The sequence below is a fragment of the Rhinatrema bivittatum genome, chromosome 15, assembly GCF_901001135.1.
Source record: "Rhinatrema bivittatum chromosome 15, aRhiBiv1.1, whole genome shotgun sequence".
In the NCBI taxonomy this organism is placed as follows: domain Eukaryota; kingdom Metazoa; phylum Chordata; class Amphibia; order Gymnophiona; family Rhinatrematidae; genus Rhinatrema; species Rhinatrema bivittatum.
In genome coordinates, this window is record NC_042629.1 from 77,935,947 (window position 1) to 77,952,647 (window position 16,701).

General features: G+C 43.7%; 1 protein-coding gene across 1 annotated transcript in view; it reads left to right on the forward strand.

Moving 5' to 3' along the window:
* Positions 1-16,701, forward strand: part of KIF1B (kinesin family member 1B) — a 231,392-nt gene that overhangs the window by 54,532 nt on the left and 160,159 nt on the right. The window contains 5 exon segments of the mRNA XM_029579260.1: positions 108-173; positions 919-994; positions 1,428-1,506; positions 1,946-2,088; positions 4,041-4,091. Of these exon segments, the coding sequence (XP_029435120.1) occupies positions 108-173; positions 919-994; positions 1,428-1,506; positions 1,946-2,088; positions 4,041-4,091 (415 nt within the window).

Genomic DNA, 16,701 nt, shown 5'->3' on the forward strand with positions numbered 1-16,701 from the left:
GTATCTGACTGTTCAGCATGGTGGGAGGAAGTGGTAAACTACAACAGTGGCCTTGTAGGGGGTTATGCAGCTCCAGCTTCTAATTACAGCCATTTGTGCTATTGCAGGAAGGTGCAAACATCAACAAATCGCTCACAACACTGGGTAAAGTCATCTCGGCGCTGGCAGAGGTGGTAAGTGCAGTCCCTGGAAGTAGTTATTTAGTTTACCCATTAGGAATCCAGCGAAGCTCATTGTGCATGTTCTCTGCTGTCTTGCATGCACTAAGCCTTTCAGATTTCAAGTTACAACTCTTGAGGCAGATATGTAGAGAACATTCAAAGTTTATTGTGTACACCATAAATCCCTATTAGTAGAGCAGAGGTGAGGGTGCATTAAGCCCAATGAAGAGGATACAAGTAAAGAAAGCTGTGACATGAGCTGTAGTACTGAGACGAGGGTTTGTCTTGTACCACACCATCCATTTCAAGCTCTGTCTGAAAAAAACAGGTTTTACTTTCATCTTAAATGATCTTCATATAATTACATCCTTTACGGGAATCCCAAAGCTTTATAGAGAAATCATGCTTGCATTGTAAGGTTTGGCCTTTCTTGTCCCTGCTATCATATTTAACTGTAAAATTCCCCTCACCCCTGGGCAGATCTGCTGTGCCATAACAAGAGGTCAGCTCACTTGTTTTTAATTAAAAAATAGAGCACATCTAGCCTCGTAAGGCAAACTGAAGGATTTGTGTGTCAGCAGAATTATTTCTGTTGGTTGATGCTGTTCTGTTCTCTCTGTCTCTTGCTGTTCATGCTGCACTGTTAGGATAACTGCACCAGTAAGGTATTCTTGGGCTTGGTAGAAGGGGCTTCTCTGTCCTCTTTTAACTCATCATTGCGGTTTTCAGTCATACAGTTTGTTTTCTTTTATTCTAGAGTAAGAAAAAGAAGAAGACTGATTTTATTCCATATCGCGATTCTGTGCTTACTTGGCTACTTCGTGAAAACCTAGGTAAGGTGGGACAGTTTGTCTTAAACCTTATGATGGTTGTTTGCCCTTATGAATATACTTTTGTATAATCCCCTTGCAGCCTGCAGAATTTTATTTTAATGACATTCATATTTTGGCATTCAGGCTCAGAGTGAGAGATTGATTGGACATTGGGTTAAATGGATTTGTCCAAATACATTTTCTTAGTATCTTGTTAAGCTCATGGTAGTCATCAGTGGCCAGGCTGAAAGGCACTGGGGTGTTTTCAGAGGGAAGTAGTTGTGGGATTTTATAGACTAGAGATTTGAAGCAGCTACTTGTGATCTGTGTATTTCTCAGAGAATTGGATCCATGCTATTCCATGCATGATAGATTGCAGATAAAGAAGGGGGGAACAGCACATTGCCAGGACCAAAGGAACATGAAATGACTCTGCCATTTGCTTTATGTTTAGGTGGAAATTCCAGGACTGCGATGGTGGCTGCTCTGAGTCCAGCTGACATTAACTATGATGAGACCTTGAGCACTCTGAGGTACTGCCCCAGAGCCCAGTGCATCCAACATAGGATGGAAATTGTTACTTCTCGGATGCAGTATCACAGTAATAATATGGTCCCATTGCCCAGAATGACACTTTTCCAGTAGTGTAGGTGGTCAATAGGAAGTCTGAGAAAATCCTGTTTTCCCTAATTGTGACTTCCAAGCCTGAATTGGATCTTCGAGTAGTCTCATCTTCTGCCTGTTTGCTGTGGGTACCTGTGCTGCTTTATTCAGTTCTAGTAGTGGAGAACAGTAAAATCCCACCCATAGTGGGTGATGTCCTTTCCTGTGTGGTGTTATCCAGGCGGCAAGAAGGCTGTATATTACCTGAGCAGTAATGCTAAGAGGGTGCTCTTCAAATTATCGGTCCTTATTTGCTGCATTCTTTTTAGGGGGATTATCATGTCATACCTCATCCATCTTTCCTCACAGGTATGCAGACCGTGCAAAACAGATCAAATGTAATGCCATTATAAATGAGGACCCCAACGCCAAGCTAGTGCGGGAGTTAAAGGAGGAAGTGACCAGGCTGAAGGAGCTACTGCGTGCCCAGGGACTGGGTGACATAATAGACAGTGAGTAGGGGACCTTCTCTGGTCTCTGTTTGAAGTCTGTCGTTAGAGTATTAAGTAGTTTCTTCCATGATGGTTGATAAGGACCAGTTGGCCTGCCCTCTCTGCCCAATTGCCTTCCTTTCTGATTCTTTACCACCCTGGGTAGATGAGCATGTAAATTGCCATACTTGAACCAACGCCAGTTCCTTCCCTTCACCTCCACACATGTCTTTTACCCCAATTATGTTCCCAGCACTGTCCTATATATCTGTCCCAGGCCTTTATAAATTCCATACAATGTTGGTCACCAACACCTCTGCTAGTAGGCTGTAGCAGGCCTTGTATTCCTTTTTGGTTCTTACAAGTCCCTAATCGGTCACCAAGACACCCTTCCATGTCTTACCAACCAAATTGATAAAGGGGATGAAATAATTTACCTGTGAGGACAGGCTAATGAGATTAAGACTCTTCAGCTTGGAGAAGAGGCAGCTGAGAGGTCTATAAAATAATGAGTCAAGTGGAATGTTAATCAGTTGTTTACTTTTTAAGAGTTCAAAGACCAGGGGGGACACAATGAAGTTACTAGGTGATGCATTTAAAATTAATAAGAGAATATTTTTTTAATGCGTAATTAAGCTCTGGAATTCATTGCCAGAGGATGTGGTGAAAGCTATTAATGTAACTGCATTAAAAAAAAGATTTGGACAAGATTCTGAGGGGAAAGTCCATAAACTATTATTAAGATGGAGTTGCAGAAATCCACTTCTTATCCTGGGATAAGCAGCATGGAATCTACGTACCCCTTGGGATGCTGCCAGGTACTTATGACCTGGATTGGCCACTGTTAGAAACAGGATATTGGGCTTGAAGGACCCTTGGTCTGACCAAGTATGGCAAATCCTAAGTATTGGTGTACCACTAAGCTTTGTAATAATCTGAACAGCCACCAAAACTGGTGATGCTGTTGTCTGAAACTTCTGTACACCTGGTATTGGATGCTAGGGTTGTAACCATGGTCACTGTCTGTAGGTTACCCCAGCTTCCTGTACTGTGTTAGTGTGTAAATGTGAGTGCTCTGGGCAGGTTGCTCTGTGACCTTGCCTGGCTTGCTTTCAGCTGTTATTTCTTCTTTAAGGAAAAGCATCCCAGTGTTGTCACTGTGACAAAGGGAGAGGAAAGCTTTTCAAGCATATCATTTTTCTATTATGGTCACACACAATTTCCTGATTACTCATCGATAAGATTTGGTATTCTTTTCTTTCTTTAATTGCATTATTTCCTTACCTTTATGAGCCTTGCACCAGTTGTGGAGGGATCTTCTTTGCAAGCAGAGTTGCTGTCTGATCCTTCCAGATACTAATGAGAAGTTTTGCTTCACTTTTCGTTGGGATTTCTCTGACTTTCTTCATGTCTGTTGACATACATGTGGCCATCTTAAAAAAAAAAAAAAAAAATCCATGTTCTCTGTACGTTCCCGGATCAGCCCAGACTCCTGGGTTTTACCTCCCCTCCAGCAGGTGGAGACAGAGAAGTTTTTTTTGTGGACTCTGTTGTATACCTCTGAGGTGCCCCCTAGAGTCTGTTAGTATTCTTCTGTCTCCAGCAGGTGGAAGAGGTGCTGTCCTGGAGTCTGGTGTTTTGTGCCTTTAATTGTTGTTCTTGTTAGGCAAGGGTCAGGTTAAAAAAAAAAAAAAATCCATGTTGCTGGAATATCGGCAGTTTAGCTGTATGTGAGATTGGGTGCACAGGGATCCCTACTTTAGGGGGTGAAAGTGCAGGTTAATATAGGATGGAGTTATACTTTTAGCAAAGGCATCGCAAGCTGCTCAAGGCTAGCACTTTATGAAGTTCTGTGTCATGCAGCTGCTAGCTGCTGGTAGTGATTACTTTCAAAAAGTCAATATGAAATGGAGGATCATGTTCTGCTTCCCTGTCTGACTTGTGACCCTTCTCATATTTTCCCCCTCCCCAAGCCCCTTCAGATGATCCATTGGGAGATGATTATTCTGGAAATGGAATCAGATGTGTGTATAACAAGGGGCAGCACTTTTTTACTTCTCTTCACTAATCCGCCTGTGTCTGTAAACTTTCAGCAGTGCTCTGCATGCCGCCAATGCCTAACGGGAAATCTGGGACATGCATGTGTAAATGTGCATGGCAGCGATGCGCCTGGTGCAGAATCTCAGCAGCTCCTCTCCCTCCAATATTTATAGCAACGTACTCCTTGGTGAAACCTAGTTTCCGACATTGAGGGACTGCCTATTTCCCAGTCTCTTTCAGCTTGGTCTTTCATGAAGACATAGGAATAAGGTAGATGATGGCATAAAAACACCAGATGGCACATCCATCTGCCCAGTTTCTCGTTTTCACGCTGCCAATTATATAATCCCAGTTACCAGCCATAGAGCATGACTGTTTGTAATATAGTGCTTCTGATTTATGGTTGTCATTATCCTCCTCTGCACCCCCACCATCTTGGGGAGATTAACTTATTTAAACAAATTTTGAAACCACTTACCAGCCCACATAGACTGCCCAAAGCTGTGTACAATCTTAAAAAGCTAAAATAAAATATATAATAGAAGAATAAAAAATAAAAGAACAGACACAAATAGAAGAGGAATGGAATAATTAAATTATACACTGCAACCATTCTCCTCCCCGTCGTTCTCTCAACCTTAAGGAAATAACCATGTTTTTACTTTTTTATGGAAGTTGAGGTAGTTCAATTCTAATCTGATGTCTGGTAGTAATTTGTTCCATAATATAGGAGCTACTGCTGAAAAAACTCTATCTATTAGATAAATGAGGCTTGACCGATGTGCTGCAATTGCCCAGTAGAGAGCAGCTCTACTGCGCATGTGCGGGCGAGCACGTCGGTCAGAGCAGAGCGTCAGCTCTTTGCAAACACGGCGGCGGCGAGCGCAAGGGAGGGAGGGACCTCCCCCGGAGATCTTCCATTTGTGCCATCCGAAGGGGTTGTGAATGAGCTGAGAGAGTGGGAGGGAGGAGGGGAGTGACTGAGGGGAGGAGGGGGGAGGGAGGAGGGGAGTGACTGAGGGGAGGAGGGGGGAGGGAGGAGGGAGTGACTGAGGGGAGGAGGGAGTGACTGAGGGGAGGAGGGGGGAGGGAGGAGGGGAGTGACTGAGGGGAGTGACTGAGGGGAGGGAGGAGGAGAGAGAGAGGGAGGGAGACTAGAGGGGGGAGGGGAGAATGAGGGGGAGGGGGAAGGAAATGGACCGAAAATTTTTTTTTAAATGTAGCCCGTACTTACGGGCTTAACAGCTAGTATAGAAATATAGCTTGATATAAAAATATAGATTTCCTAAGGTGTAGCCAGATAGACTCAGGACCAATGGTTTACGCTCCCCTGCCAGCAGATGGAGATGGAGTCAGGTTTCAAAGCTGATGTCACCCTACCATACACCCCTGCAGTGACCTCAGCCCTTCAGTATTTCTCCGTCTCCAGCAGATGGTGGACGTACCTCTCCCTATGGGGATTGCTGTAGTTTTTGGAAGGAGAAATTCCACATTTAAATTGGAGAAAAGATTGAGCCCCGCTCTCCTGCTGTGATACCTAAAGGTCCCTCCCCCATTTGAGAATTTCTGAGATCCCTCAGAGGTTGCCTTGGTCCTGAAGCCGGTTCCCAGCATGGACTTTGCTGCTTAACCAGCTGAAAGGCAGTGAGTGCAGGAAGCCGAGTGTGGCAGTGATGGCCAAAGCCCAGCTCTGTACTCAGCTGGTAAGCACTGAGCCCAGATAAGTAAAAAAAAAAAAAAAAAGAGAAGATTATTTCCTCCTGATTCAGAGAAGTTTGGAGGGGTTTTGATAAGACTTTCTCCTGTCTCTTTGCTCGGTGCGCTGTACCAACATCGTTCCTGATCCCGTTGGGGTAAGGGGAAATGGGCTTCCGAGCAGGTTGAGCGGCCCCCCCCCCCGGAGGGCTAGGCTCTGCTCTAGTCGTGGTAGGCCGCAGTGGCGCCATTTTGTGCTTTTCTTTGTGCATGCCATATTGCCCTCCATAGAACTTTGGTACGCGCAGTGCGTTGACTCTGTGCACAATGTCGCACACGAACATAAGCGCATAACCTACTAAGCACAGAATACAGATAAAGCCGGCCGCACGGGATGTGCCTGCACCTCACTGCATCCTGCCTAGGGGCCCGAAATCTGTGCTCATAAAATTTTAAATGTGAGCCATCAGAACACAAAGTTATTGGTGACATTGGCTGCGGCAGCCAAGAAACAAAAGCGACTTTCTCTCTGCGCTGCTTGTCACATTACGGCTTCACGGTCTGACCTGGATTCCAACTTATGTCAGCACTGTGAGGAAACCCAGGGAGAATTGGCCTCCCCTGACTTTCCTAGCCCGGCTCCCCCCATTCAGAGGATGGGTTAGCCACAGCCTTAACTGGAAGTACCCTGGATCTGAGTAACTGGGTCATCTATAGGAGAGGGAAATTCAGTAGCACCTACCCCAGTACCTCCTGGGCTAGGCATGGACCCGGCTGCCTTCTCTTGGGTGGAATTTTTCCAGCACCAAGTCTTCATACAGGCGCAGTCTGCTGGTAGGGGAGCATAATCCATTTGTCCTGAGTCCATCTGTCTACACTAAGGAAAACAAAATTATCAGGTAAGTAATTTCTCTACTATGCTGGAAGATAAGGACCTCAGGCTCCACCCATGTACATTCCTGCTGCAGTCCATAGAGCAGCTGATCTTTGAGTTTCTCCTCACTTCTTTATAACAATGAATCCGCTATTTAGATTGTTTGTGTAGCTCACACCCTGCACCCCTCTCTAACCATGAGCCTTAGAGAGGGGTGCATGGTGTGAGCTATAGAGGCAAAAACTTATAATAAAAGCTTTAAAAAATATATCTGAAGCAAGAAACCTGTGAGGGAATCGGTTGGACCATTAGATGACCGAGGGGTTAAAGGGGCTCTTAGGGAAGATAAGGCCATTGCAGAAAGACTAAATGAATTCTTTGCTTCCGTGTTTAATAATGAGGATGTTGGGGAGATACCAGTTCTGGAGATGGTTTTCAGGGGTGATGAGTCAGACGAACTGAACGAAATCACTGTGAACTTGGAAGATGTGGTAGGCCAAATTGACAAACCAAAGAGTAGCAAATCACCTGGACCGGATGGTATGCATCCTAGGGTACTGAAGGAACTCAAAAATGAAATTTCTGATCTATTAGTTAAAATTTGTAACCTATCATTAAAATCATTCATTGTACCTGAAGACTGGAGGGTAGCCAATGTAACCCCGATATTTAAAAAAGACTCCAGGGGCGATCCGGGTAACTATAGATCAGTGAGCCTGACTTCAGTGCCAGGAAAAATAGTGGAAACTATTCTCAAGATCAAAATCGTAGAACATATAGAAAGACATGGTTTAATGGCGCACAGTCAACATGAATTTACCCAAGGGAAGTCTTACCTAACAAATCTGCTTCATTTTTTTGAAGGGGTTAATAAACATGTGGATAAAGGTGAACCGGTAGATGTAGTGTATTTGGATTTTCAGAAGGCGTTTGACAAAGTCCCTCATGAGAGGCTTCGAAGAAAACTAAAAAGTCATGGGATAGGAGGCGATGTTCTTTCATGGATTACAAACTGGTTAAAAGACAGGAAACAGAGAGTAGGATTAAATGGTCAATTTTCTCAGTGGAAAAGGGTAAACAGTGGAGTGCCTCAGGAATCTGTACTTGGACCGGTGCTTTTCAATTATATATATAAATGATCTGGAAAGGAATATGACGAGTGAGGTTATCAAATTTGCGGATGATACAAAATTATTCAGAATAGTTAAATCACAAGCGGATTGTGATACATTACAGGAGGACCTTGTGAGACTGGAAAATTGGGCATCCAAATGGCAGATGAAATTTAATGTGGACAAGTGCAAGGTGTTGCATATAGGGAAAAATAACCCTTGCTGTAGTTACACGATGTTAGGTTCCATATTAGGAGCTACCACCCAGGAAAAAGATCTAGGCATCATAGTGGATAATACTTTAAAATCGTCGGCTCAGTGTACTGCAGCAGTCAAAAAAGCAAACAATGTTAGGAATTATTAGGAAGGGAATGGTTAATAAAACGGAAAATGTCATAATGCCTCTGTATCGCTCCATGGTGAAGACCGCACCTTGAATACTGTGTACAATTCTGGTCGCCGCATCTCAAAAAAGATATAGTTGCGATGGAGAAGGTACAGAGAAGGGCAACCAAAATGATTAAGGGGATGGAACAGCTCCCCTATGAGGAAAGGCTGAAGAGGTTAGGGCTGTTCAGCTTGGAGAAGAGACGGCTGAGGGGGGATATAATAGAGGTGTTTAAGATCATGAGAGGTCTTGAACGGGTAGATGTGAATTGGTTATTTATACTTTCGAATAATAGAAGGACTAGGGGGCACTCCATGAAGTTAGCACGTAGCACATTTAAGACTAATCGGAGAAAATTCTTTTTCACTCAATGCACAATAAAGCTCTGGAATTTGTTGCCAGAGGATGTGGTTAGTGCAGTTAGTGTAGCTGGGTTCAAAAAAGGTTTGAATAAGTTCTTGGAGGAGAAGTCCATTAACTGTTATTAATCAAGTTGCCTCTGTTGGAAGCAGGATGCTGGGCTTGATGGACCCTTGGTCTGACCCTGCATGGGACTTTCTTATGTTCTTACCTGAAGAGTCAGGAAGCTGCTTAGGTAATTGGTGTGTCTTGGAAGATGTGGTTCCTGCTTGTCACTCTTGTTAATGTTCTCAGTTTGGATGTGCAACGCAGGCTGTTTCCTGATAGTGACACTGGTTCTCCATCGATAAGCAGGACTGAATTAGCCATGACACATGAGTGACGCCATCCGCCAGTGCCAAGTGGACCCAAGTCTCTAGCTCAGAAAAATGTTACTAGTGTGTGGGAGTCACTACATGCACACCTCGTGAGCTCCTCGGGCATTTTTTGTTCAAACTTCCCCACAGATGTTTTTTGGTACTTTTTACTTCAAATTTTTTCTCAGCAGCTCTTCAACAGCACTTTTCAGTGCTACTGGAAAAAAAATAGAGGAACAATAAAAGATATTGTCCAGCTCCAAGAAGGTCACTTCCAGTGGCTTTGAGGACTATGTATTTGGCCGCAAGATGTCCATTACCGATGGCCACAATATTTGTTACAGATGTTTGGGACTGAGCCGATTGCTATAATTGTGTTGCGACCGTCTCTGCCCGACGTCTCCACTACGCCCACCTTACCTCTTTGGTGACTCCCTCTTTGCCTGTTGGACGTTTGGCTGCCGCGGCGTCATCGTGCCGTTCTTCTCTGGCATCCCCGGACCGGCTAGACGCCGCACTCCGCCATGTTTCCCAGCTGCCTAAGGGCGCGCGCGCGGCCCCGACTCAAGCACCAGCAGTGGCGCGAACCTCAGGGGCATCCACCTAAGGTGACGTCATCTCCACCGGATATTTAAGGTCTCTGAAATCGCTAACGAATCGAGTTAGCAAGGACTAGGATAAGGGCTTTCCTCCAGGTATCGGAGGATGGGATTCGCTCTCCGTATACCTTATTACTCTGCCTCCTTGGACTTACCAGGGGTACCCGCTCCTCGGGGGCCTTGCTTTCTCTTTGCTTTTCAGATCACAGTCTGGAACCGGTACTCACCCCTCGAGGGCCCACGTTCCCTGACTTGCTACTGAATACCACTTCTGCCAGGAAGTCATCGCTGCCTACAACACCAGTGAGTTACCATCTCTCTCTCTGAGTGTTCCCTGGAACCAGGTACTCTCCCCTCGAGGGCCTATAGATTCCAGCTCCTGGGCTTCTGTGAGACAGTGTGTGAGTGTTCCCATCTGGTTCTGTCCATGAACTCTGCCTCCTCACTATATTTCAGTTTCTCTCCAGCTCAGCCTCCAGGGATCGCTGTTCCAGTATCTGAGGGACCACAGCCCAGCCGGGCATTCCAGCTCACTACTGCCACCTCTGGTGGTTCAGTATACTGTCTAATAAAAGAACTGGTGTGTGTCTGTCTCCATACTCTGAGCCTGACCGGTGGTCCCTCTCGGGATCTTCCCCCGGGGGCGAGGTCATCTGCCACCGGCCCAAGGATCCACCCACAACTCTCCTAAATAATAACACAAATGAAGAAGGCCTGGAAGATGGAGAAACTTTATTTATTTATGAACTTTTATTTACCGACATTCGTAGAACACATCACGCCGGTTTACAATAAACTGAAGAAAGGAAAAGGAAAATGACAATGAATGGGGATGGGGAAGAAGGGGGACGAGCGAGAGAAATGCTAAGGGAGAAAATATAGGAACGAAGATTAGAGCAGTGGAGAACCATTTTAGGAGGTTAGAAAAAATCATAAGTTGAGCAAAAATCATAAAATGAGTACAACAGAAGCTATATACATATTATATACACATAATATACACTTATTATATATACTTATACATATTATATATACATATATATATACATATTATATATACATATTATATATACATATTATATATACATATTATATATACATATACATATTATATATACATATTATACCTGTAGTGACTTGAAGCAGGCCCGAGTTCAACAGGAGCTCCTCCAGCAAAACTGTGCTGGTTGCATACATTTCTGTTTTAACAAATTGCCATTTATATTAATTTTATATTATATTTATTTCATTTTCTCATATCTGTCTTGTTCTGTATATTTTTTTAAATATGTTCTTAGATTTTTAGCCATGTTTATTTATATTAATGTGATTTAATATTTCATACCTATTTTTATATTATTTGTTTTAATGTTTTGTCCATACATTTTGAATATTTATATTTGTTTTTAGTTGTTCTTTATTTTAAACTATCTTGTAGCCCCTGATGCAGCTCTGTTTGTTTATTTATTTATTTTTTATTTTTATATACCGATGTTCCTGTATAATATACATATCGCACCGGTTTACAGTGAAATCAAACTGATGCCTCTTGGGCAGCTTACAATGAAACATAAAAACTAACAATAAATAACTTGGACTACCTCTTGGGCAGCTTACAATGAGAACAGAGTAACAAAAAAGTACTTGGACAATAAGGAATTTGCAGAGAACTTATAATGAACAACAAGGCCTCATTAAACTGAGATATGGCACTATAAGAAACGTAAGTACAGAGGGAGAGGGGAATCAGGGTGTAAAGTGTCATTGTATTCCTCTGGTCTTAGTTCTCCGGGAAGGCTTGGGCGAAGAGCCAAGTCTTTAGCTTCTTTTTGAATGTCCTGTGGCAGGGCTCTATGCGGAGATCCGGAGGGAGCGAGTTCCAGAGAGGGGGGCCCGCCGTGGAAAGAGCGCGTTTCCTTAGAGACGTTTTTGCTGGCTGGGTAAGAAGCGTGTTCTTGTACGCATATCTGGTCGGTCTCTTAGAAGAGTGCTGTTGGAGTTGATAAGTAAGGTTGAGAGGGGAGATGTTGTGAATGGCCTTGTGTATCATCATAAGGCTTTTAAAGTGAATTCTATATTTAATCGGCAGCCAGTGTTTATGCGAAAGAAGTGCAAAGTGATGAACGTAGGGAAGAGTAACCCAGATTATGGCTGCACAGTGCAAGGCTCCACATTAGGAGTTGCCATTCAGGAAAAGGATCTAGGCATCATTGTTAATAATACATTGAAATCCTCTGCTCAGTGTGCAGCAGCAGCCAGGAAAGCAAATAGAATGCTAGGGATTATTAGGAAAGGAAGGAGAATAAAACAGAGAGAAGTCTACACCCCACCTTCCCTTTCCTCTAATCAGTTATTTACTCTCTCAGATAATAGAAGGACCAGGGGGTACTCCATGAAGTTAGCAAGCAGCTCATTTAAAACAAATCGAAGAAAATTCTTTTTCACTCAGCGCATAAACTCTGGAATTCACTGCCAGAGGATGTGGTTACAGCAGTTAGTGTAACTGGGTTTTAAAAAAGGTTTGGATAAGTTCCTAGAGGATAAATCCATAAACTGCTATTATGGTAATTAATAAGTGATAATAGCTTATGATCTTTCTAATGTTTGGGTAATTGCCATGTACTTGTGACTTGGATTGGCCACTGTTGGGAACAGGATACTGGGCTTGATGGACCTTTGGTCTGACTCAGTGTGGCAATTTCTTATGTTCTTATGAATACCATAATGCCTCTTTATCGCTCCATGGTACAACCTCATCTTGAGTATTGTGTGCTGTTCTGGTCACCACATCTCAAAAAAGATATAGTAGAAATAAAAAAAGGTACAGAGAGAGGCAACCAAAATAACAGGGATGGAACGAATGATTCCCCTATGAGGAAAGGAGGTTAGGACTCTTCAGCTTGGAGAAGAGACGGCAGAGGGGGAGATGCGATAGTGGTTTATAAAATGAGTGAATGAATAAACATTACATCGGTTGTTTACTCTTTCAGAAAGTACAAACAACAGGGGATACAGAATGGAAGTTACTTGGTGATACACTTAAAACTATTGAGAGAAAATATTTTTTACTCAACGCATAATTAAGTTCTAGAATTTGTTGCTAGAGGATATGGTGAAAGATGTTAGTGTAGCTGCTTTTAAAAAAGGTTAGGATAAGTTCCTGGAGGAAAAGTCCATAAACCATTATTAAGGTGGAATTGCAGAAATCCATTTATCCCTGGGATAAGCAGCATAGAATCTATTGACCTTTTGGAATCCTGACAAGTGCTTGTAATCTGTATTGGACCTCTGTTAGAAACAGGATACTGGGCTTGATCGACCTTTGGTCTAACGCAGTATGCAAGTCTTATGTTCCTGGATCTGCCATAGTTCAGGGGTCGAACAAGACACGAATGCATCAAGAACAAGGGTCAGTGAGCCCCTTGACGCAGACCTTGCAGGGTTCATTGGTGCACAGAAAAGAAGAGCCATGCATTGGAATCGGTCATGCAGTTAGTGCCAATGCCTGTATCGCACCAAACCTTGCAGCTGTTGATGCACCTTATCAACCCAGCCAGCCTTGGCACTATCAATGATTAATCCTTCAGAGCTGCTGTTCTGGCCCCATTGGTGCACTTGAGGATAATACAGACTTTAATAGTCTTGGGAGGCGAAACCTTGCACTTACCTCCCTCCATGTTGATGGCCTTATCTCTCTCCCACCTTCTTGATTGTGGACATCATTTGGAGACTCCAGATCTGATAAGCTCCGTTGTGGCTTTGGTTTCTTTGCAACCAAGGAGTGCAATAAACTAAGGAGGGAGCCTCTTCCTGAGTTTGGTAGGAGCTTTACAAGATAATGACCCTATTCTGGTATCAGAAGAGGATATCTCTTTCCCATCTCCAGGTTAGAGGACACAACAGACTAAGTGGCTGAATTGGTGAAGACTTTCTTTACCTCATTGGACCCTCCAACATCTCCTGTCCAGAATGTCAGATTTGTTCCCTCAAGGGGGAGTCCTTCTTGCCTCCATGCGTTGGGAGCTCCCATCAGAGGTTCTGGTTGTAGGATCTATCCCTCAACCATCCTTCTCTGTGAAGGAATCTAGATAGTCCAAGGAGGGAGTGTGGGACATCACCATCTGGAGCAAGGCCTGGGAATATTCCTCTCTGAGATGATTGAGATCCCCGCCCCTATCACTTTCATCGTTGTTGGGGTTGTGGGTTAATGTCCCTTTGTGAGAGCATTCTTCTCCATGAGAAAACTTCTCATGGTCTAAATTCCTGGACAAGCTGGGCAAAGTTCTATAGGCGTCCACATCCTTAAGGACAATGATCCCCGCATTGAGGTCTTCAAACTACTTCAGATTCTGGAAACACCTTCTGAGCCTGTCATAATTCCAAATTCATTCAATTCTGCAAAATTTACAAATGAGAATGTGGGAAAATCCCGCATCCTGATTCCCAGTAGGTAGGAAATTGTTCACTAAAGAAGAACCTGGAGAAGGACCATTGATAGTTGACAAGACTGTAGATGGGGGTGGAGTAGACGAAACTCCGTTTACAGAAGAGAATGTATGGGCAGAGCTAGGAAAAATGAAAGTGGACAAGGCCATGGGGCCAGATGAAGTAGATCCCAGGATACTGAGGGAGCTCAGAGATGTGCTGGCGGGTCCACTGTGATCGACCTGTTCACTAGATCTGTGGATACGGGAGTGGTGCCGCAAGATTGGAGAAGAGTGGTGGTGATTCAATTTCACAAGAGAGGGAGCAGAGAGGAGGCTGGAAACCTCAGGCCGGTTAGCCTCACCTCTGTGGTGGGAAAATTAATGGAGACTCTGCTGAAGGAAAGGATAGTGAATTATCTACAATCCGGTGGGTTGCTTGACCCGAGGCAGCATGGATTCACCAGGGGAAGGTTCTAACAGACAAATCTGATTTTTTTTTTTGATTGGGCGACTAGTGAATTGGGTCAGGGAAGAGCACTCAATGTGATTTACTTGGATTTTAGTAAAGCTTTTGATATGGTCCCACATAGGAAACTCATGAATAAAATGAGAAACTTGGGAGTGGGTGCTAAGGTAGTAGCGTGGATTACAAACTAGTTGAGTGACAGGAGACAGCGTGTAATGGTAAATGGAACCTACTCTGAAGAGAGAACAGTTACAGGGATCTGTTTTGGGTCCGATTCTGTTCAATATCTTTGTGTGCGACCTAGCGGAAGGGATAGAAGGTAAAGTTTGTCTATTTGTGGATGATGATACGATCTGTGACAGTCTGAAGAAGTAGAGAGAGTGGACATGTCTGAAGGAGTAGAGAGAATGAAAAGTGATTTAAGAAAGCTTGACTAGTGGTTAAAGATTTGGCAGCTGGGATTCAGTGCCAAGAAGTGCAAAGTCATGCATCTGGGGTGTGGCAATCCAAAAGAGCTTTATGTGATGGGCGGTGAAAGACTAATGCACACAGACTGGGAGAGGGACTTTGGTGTGATAATGTCTTATGATCTGAAGGCGGCGAAGCAATGTGACAAGACGATAGCTAAAGCCAGAAGAATGCTGGGCTGCATAGAGAGAGGAATAACCAGTAAGAAAAAAGAAGTGATAATGCCCTTATACAGGTCCTTGGTGAGGCCTCACCTGGAGTACTGCATGCAGTACTGGTGCCTGTATCTCAAAAAGGATAAAGACAGGATAGATGCGGTCCAGAGAAGAGGGGCCAAAATGGTGATGGGTCATCATTGGAAGACTTTTGAGAAGAGGCTGAATGATCTGAGCATGTATACCCTGGAGGAGAGGAGGTGCGGGGGAGATATGATACAGACCTTCAGATACCTGAAAGGTTTTATTGATGCACAATCGACAAACCTTTTCCGTTGGAAATAAATCAGTAGAACTAGGGGTCATGAAATGAAACCAAGGAGGACGATTCAGAACCAACAGAAGGAAATATTTCTTCACAGAGAGGGTGGTGAATGCCAGGAATGCCCTTCCAAAAGAGGTGGTGAAGATGAAAACAGTGAAGGAATTCAAAGGGGCATGGGATAAACACAGTGGATCCCTAAAGGCTAGAGGTTGGAAATAAAGAAAAGAGTGCATGGGAATAACTGGGGGTAACTTGTAGGTGTGGCAGATGCTACCCTTAACCAATAAGCCTTGATACTGTTAACATAACTCCATCATTGCTCTCTGCTTCAACGGCAGTGAGAAAAGGGGAAATGGATTCAGACAGTAACCAACGAGGGCACCGACTTTTACAGTTTAGGGAACAAATAAACATGGAGGTAACTAGCTGATGCGGTGCTTACTACCTTTAATCACTAAGCCTGATACTTTTCATGCAACTCCAACATTGCTCTCTTTTTACGGCAAAAGGAAATTGGATTCAAACAGCATCCAAGGACCCTGACTTTTACAGTCTGGGAAACTGATAAGCATGGGGGTAACCTGCACAGTGCAGCAGATACTGGCATAAGCTTGCTGGGCAGATTGAGTGGATCATTTGGTCCTTTTCTGCCATCATTTCTATGTTTCTATTGGATCTGAAACACAGATTATAACGAGCACTAGGGTCTGGAGCAGTCTTAACCACAAAACCAGTCCGTGGTAGTGATGTTAGTGCTAAAACAGGCTAAAATGAATCTTTTCCAACAGCTTTCCAGGTAAGGACCTAGGCTGTTGGACAGTTTTAGGAAAGGGGTCTTCTAGAGCTCAGTACTCAAAGCTTACATTGCAGCTCACCAATTTTGTATGGTGCAGTACTTACACAATGGCATCAACAAGCTGAAGCTGCTGTGGAGTCTCTCACTGGGGAGCAAGAAGGTTCAGTGGGCTCTTCTGGATGCAGAAGAGTGTATGGATCATTTGACAACGCAGCAAAATCTTATGCGGCAGCCACTGACGTGCATCAGATGGCCTGGTTTATTTATTTAAAATCATTTATTAATCGCCTAACTGATATAATCTTCCTAGGCGATGTACAACATAAATTAAACAATACTTTTTACATCAGTTAAGACAATAAACACATCAACAGAAATAAGAAAACAATCTTTTCTTATCAATATATGCTACTTAATTACTAGTCATAAGGCGAGTTTTTAAAGCCTTATGGTTGAGTGGTTAAGAGCCACCAGTTTGTGTGAGGATGCTCATGACAAGTTGGCTGATGTCCTTTGTTTGAAAGGCAGACTCTTTGGGGACAAGGTCAGGGAAATAATAGCCCAGATCAAGGA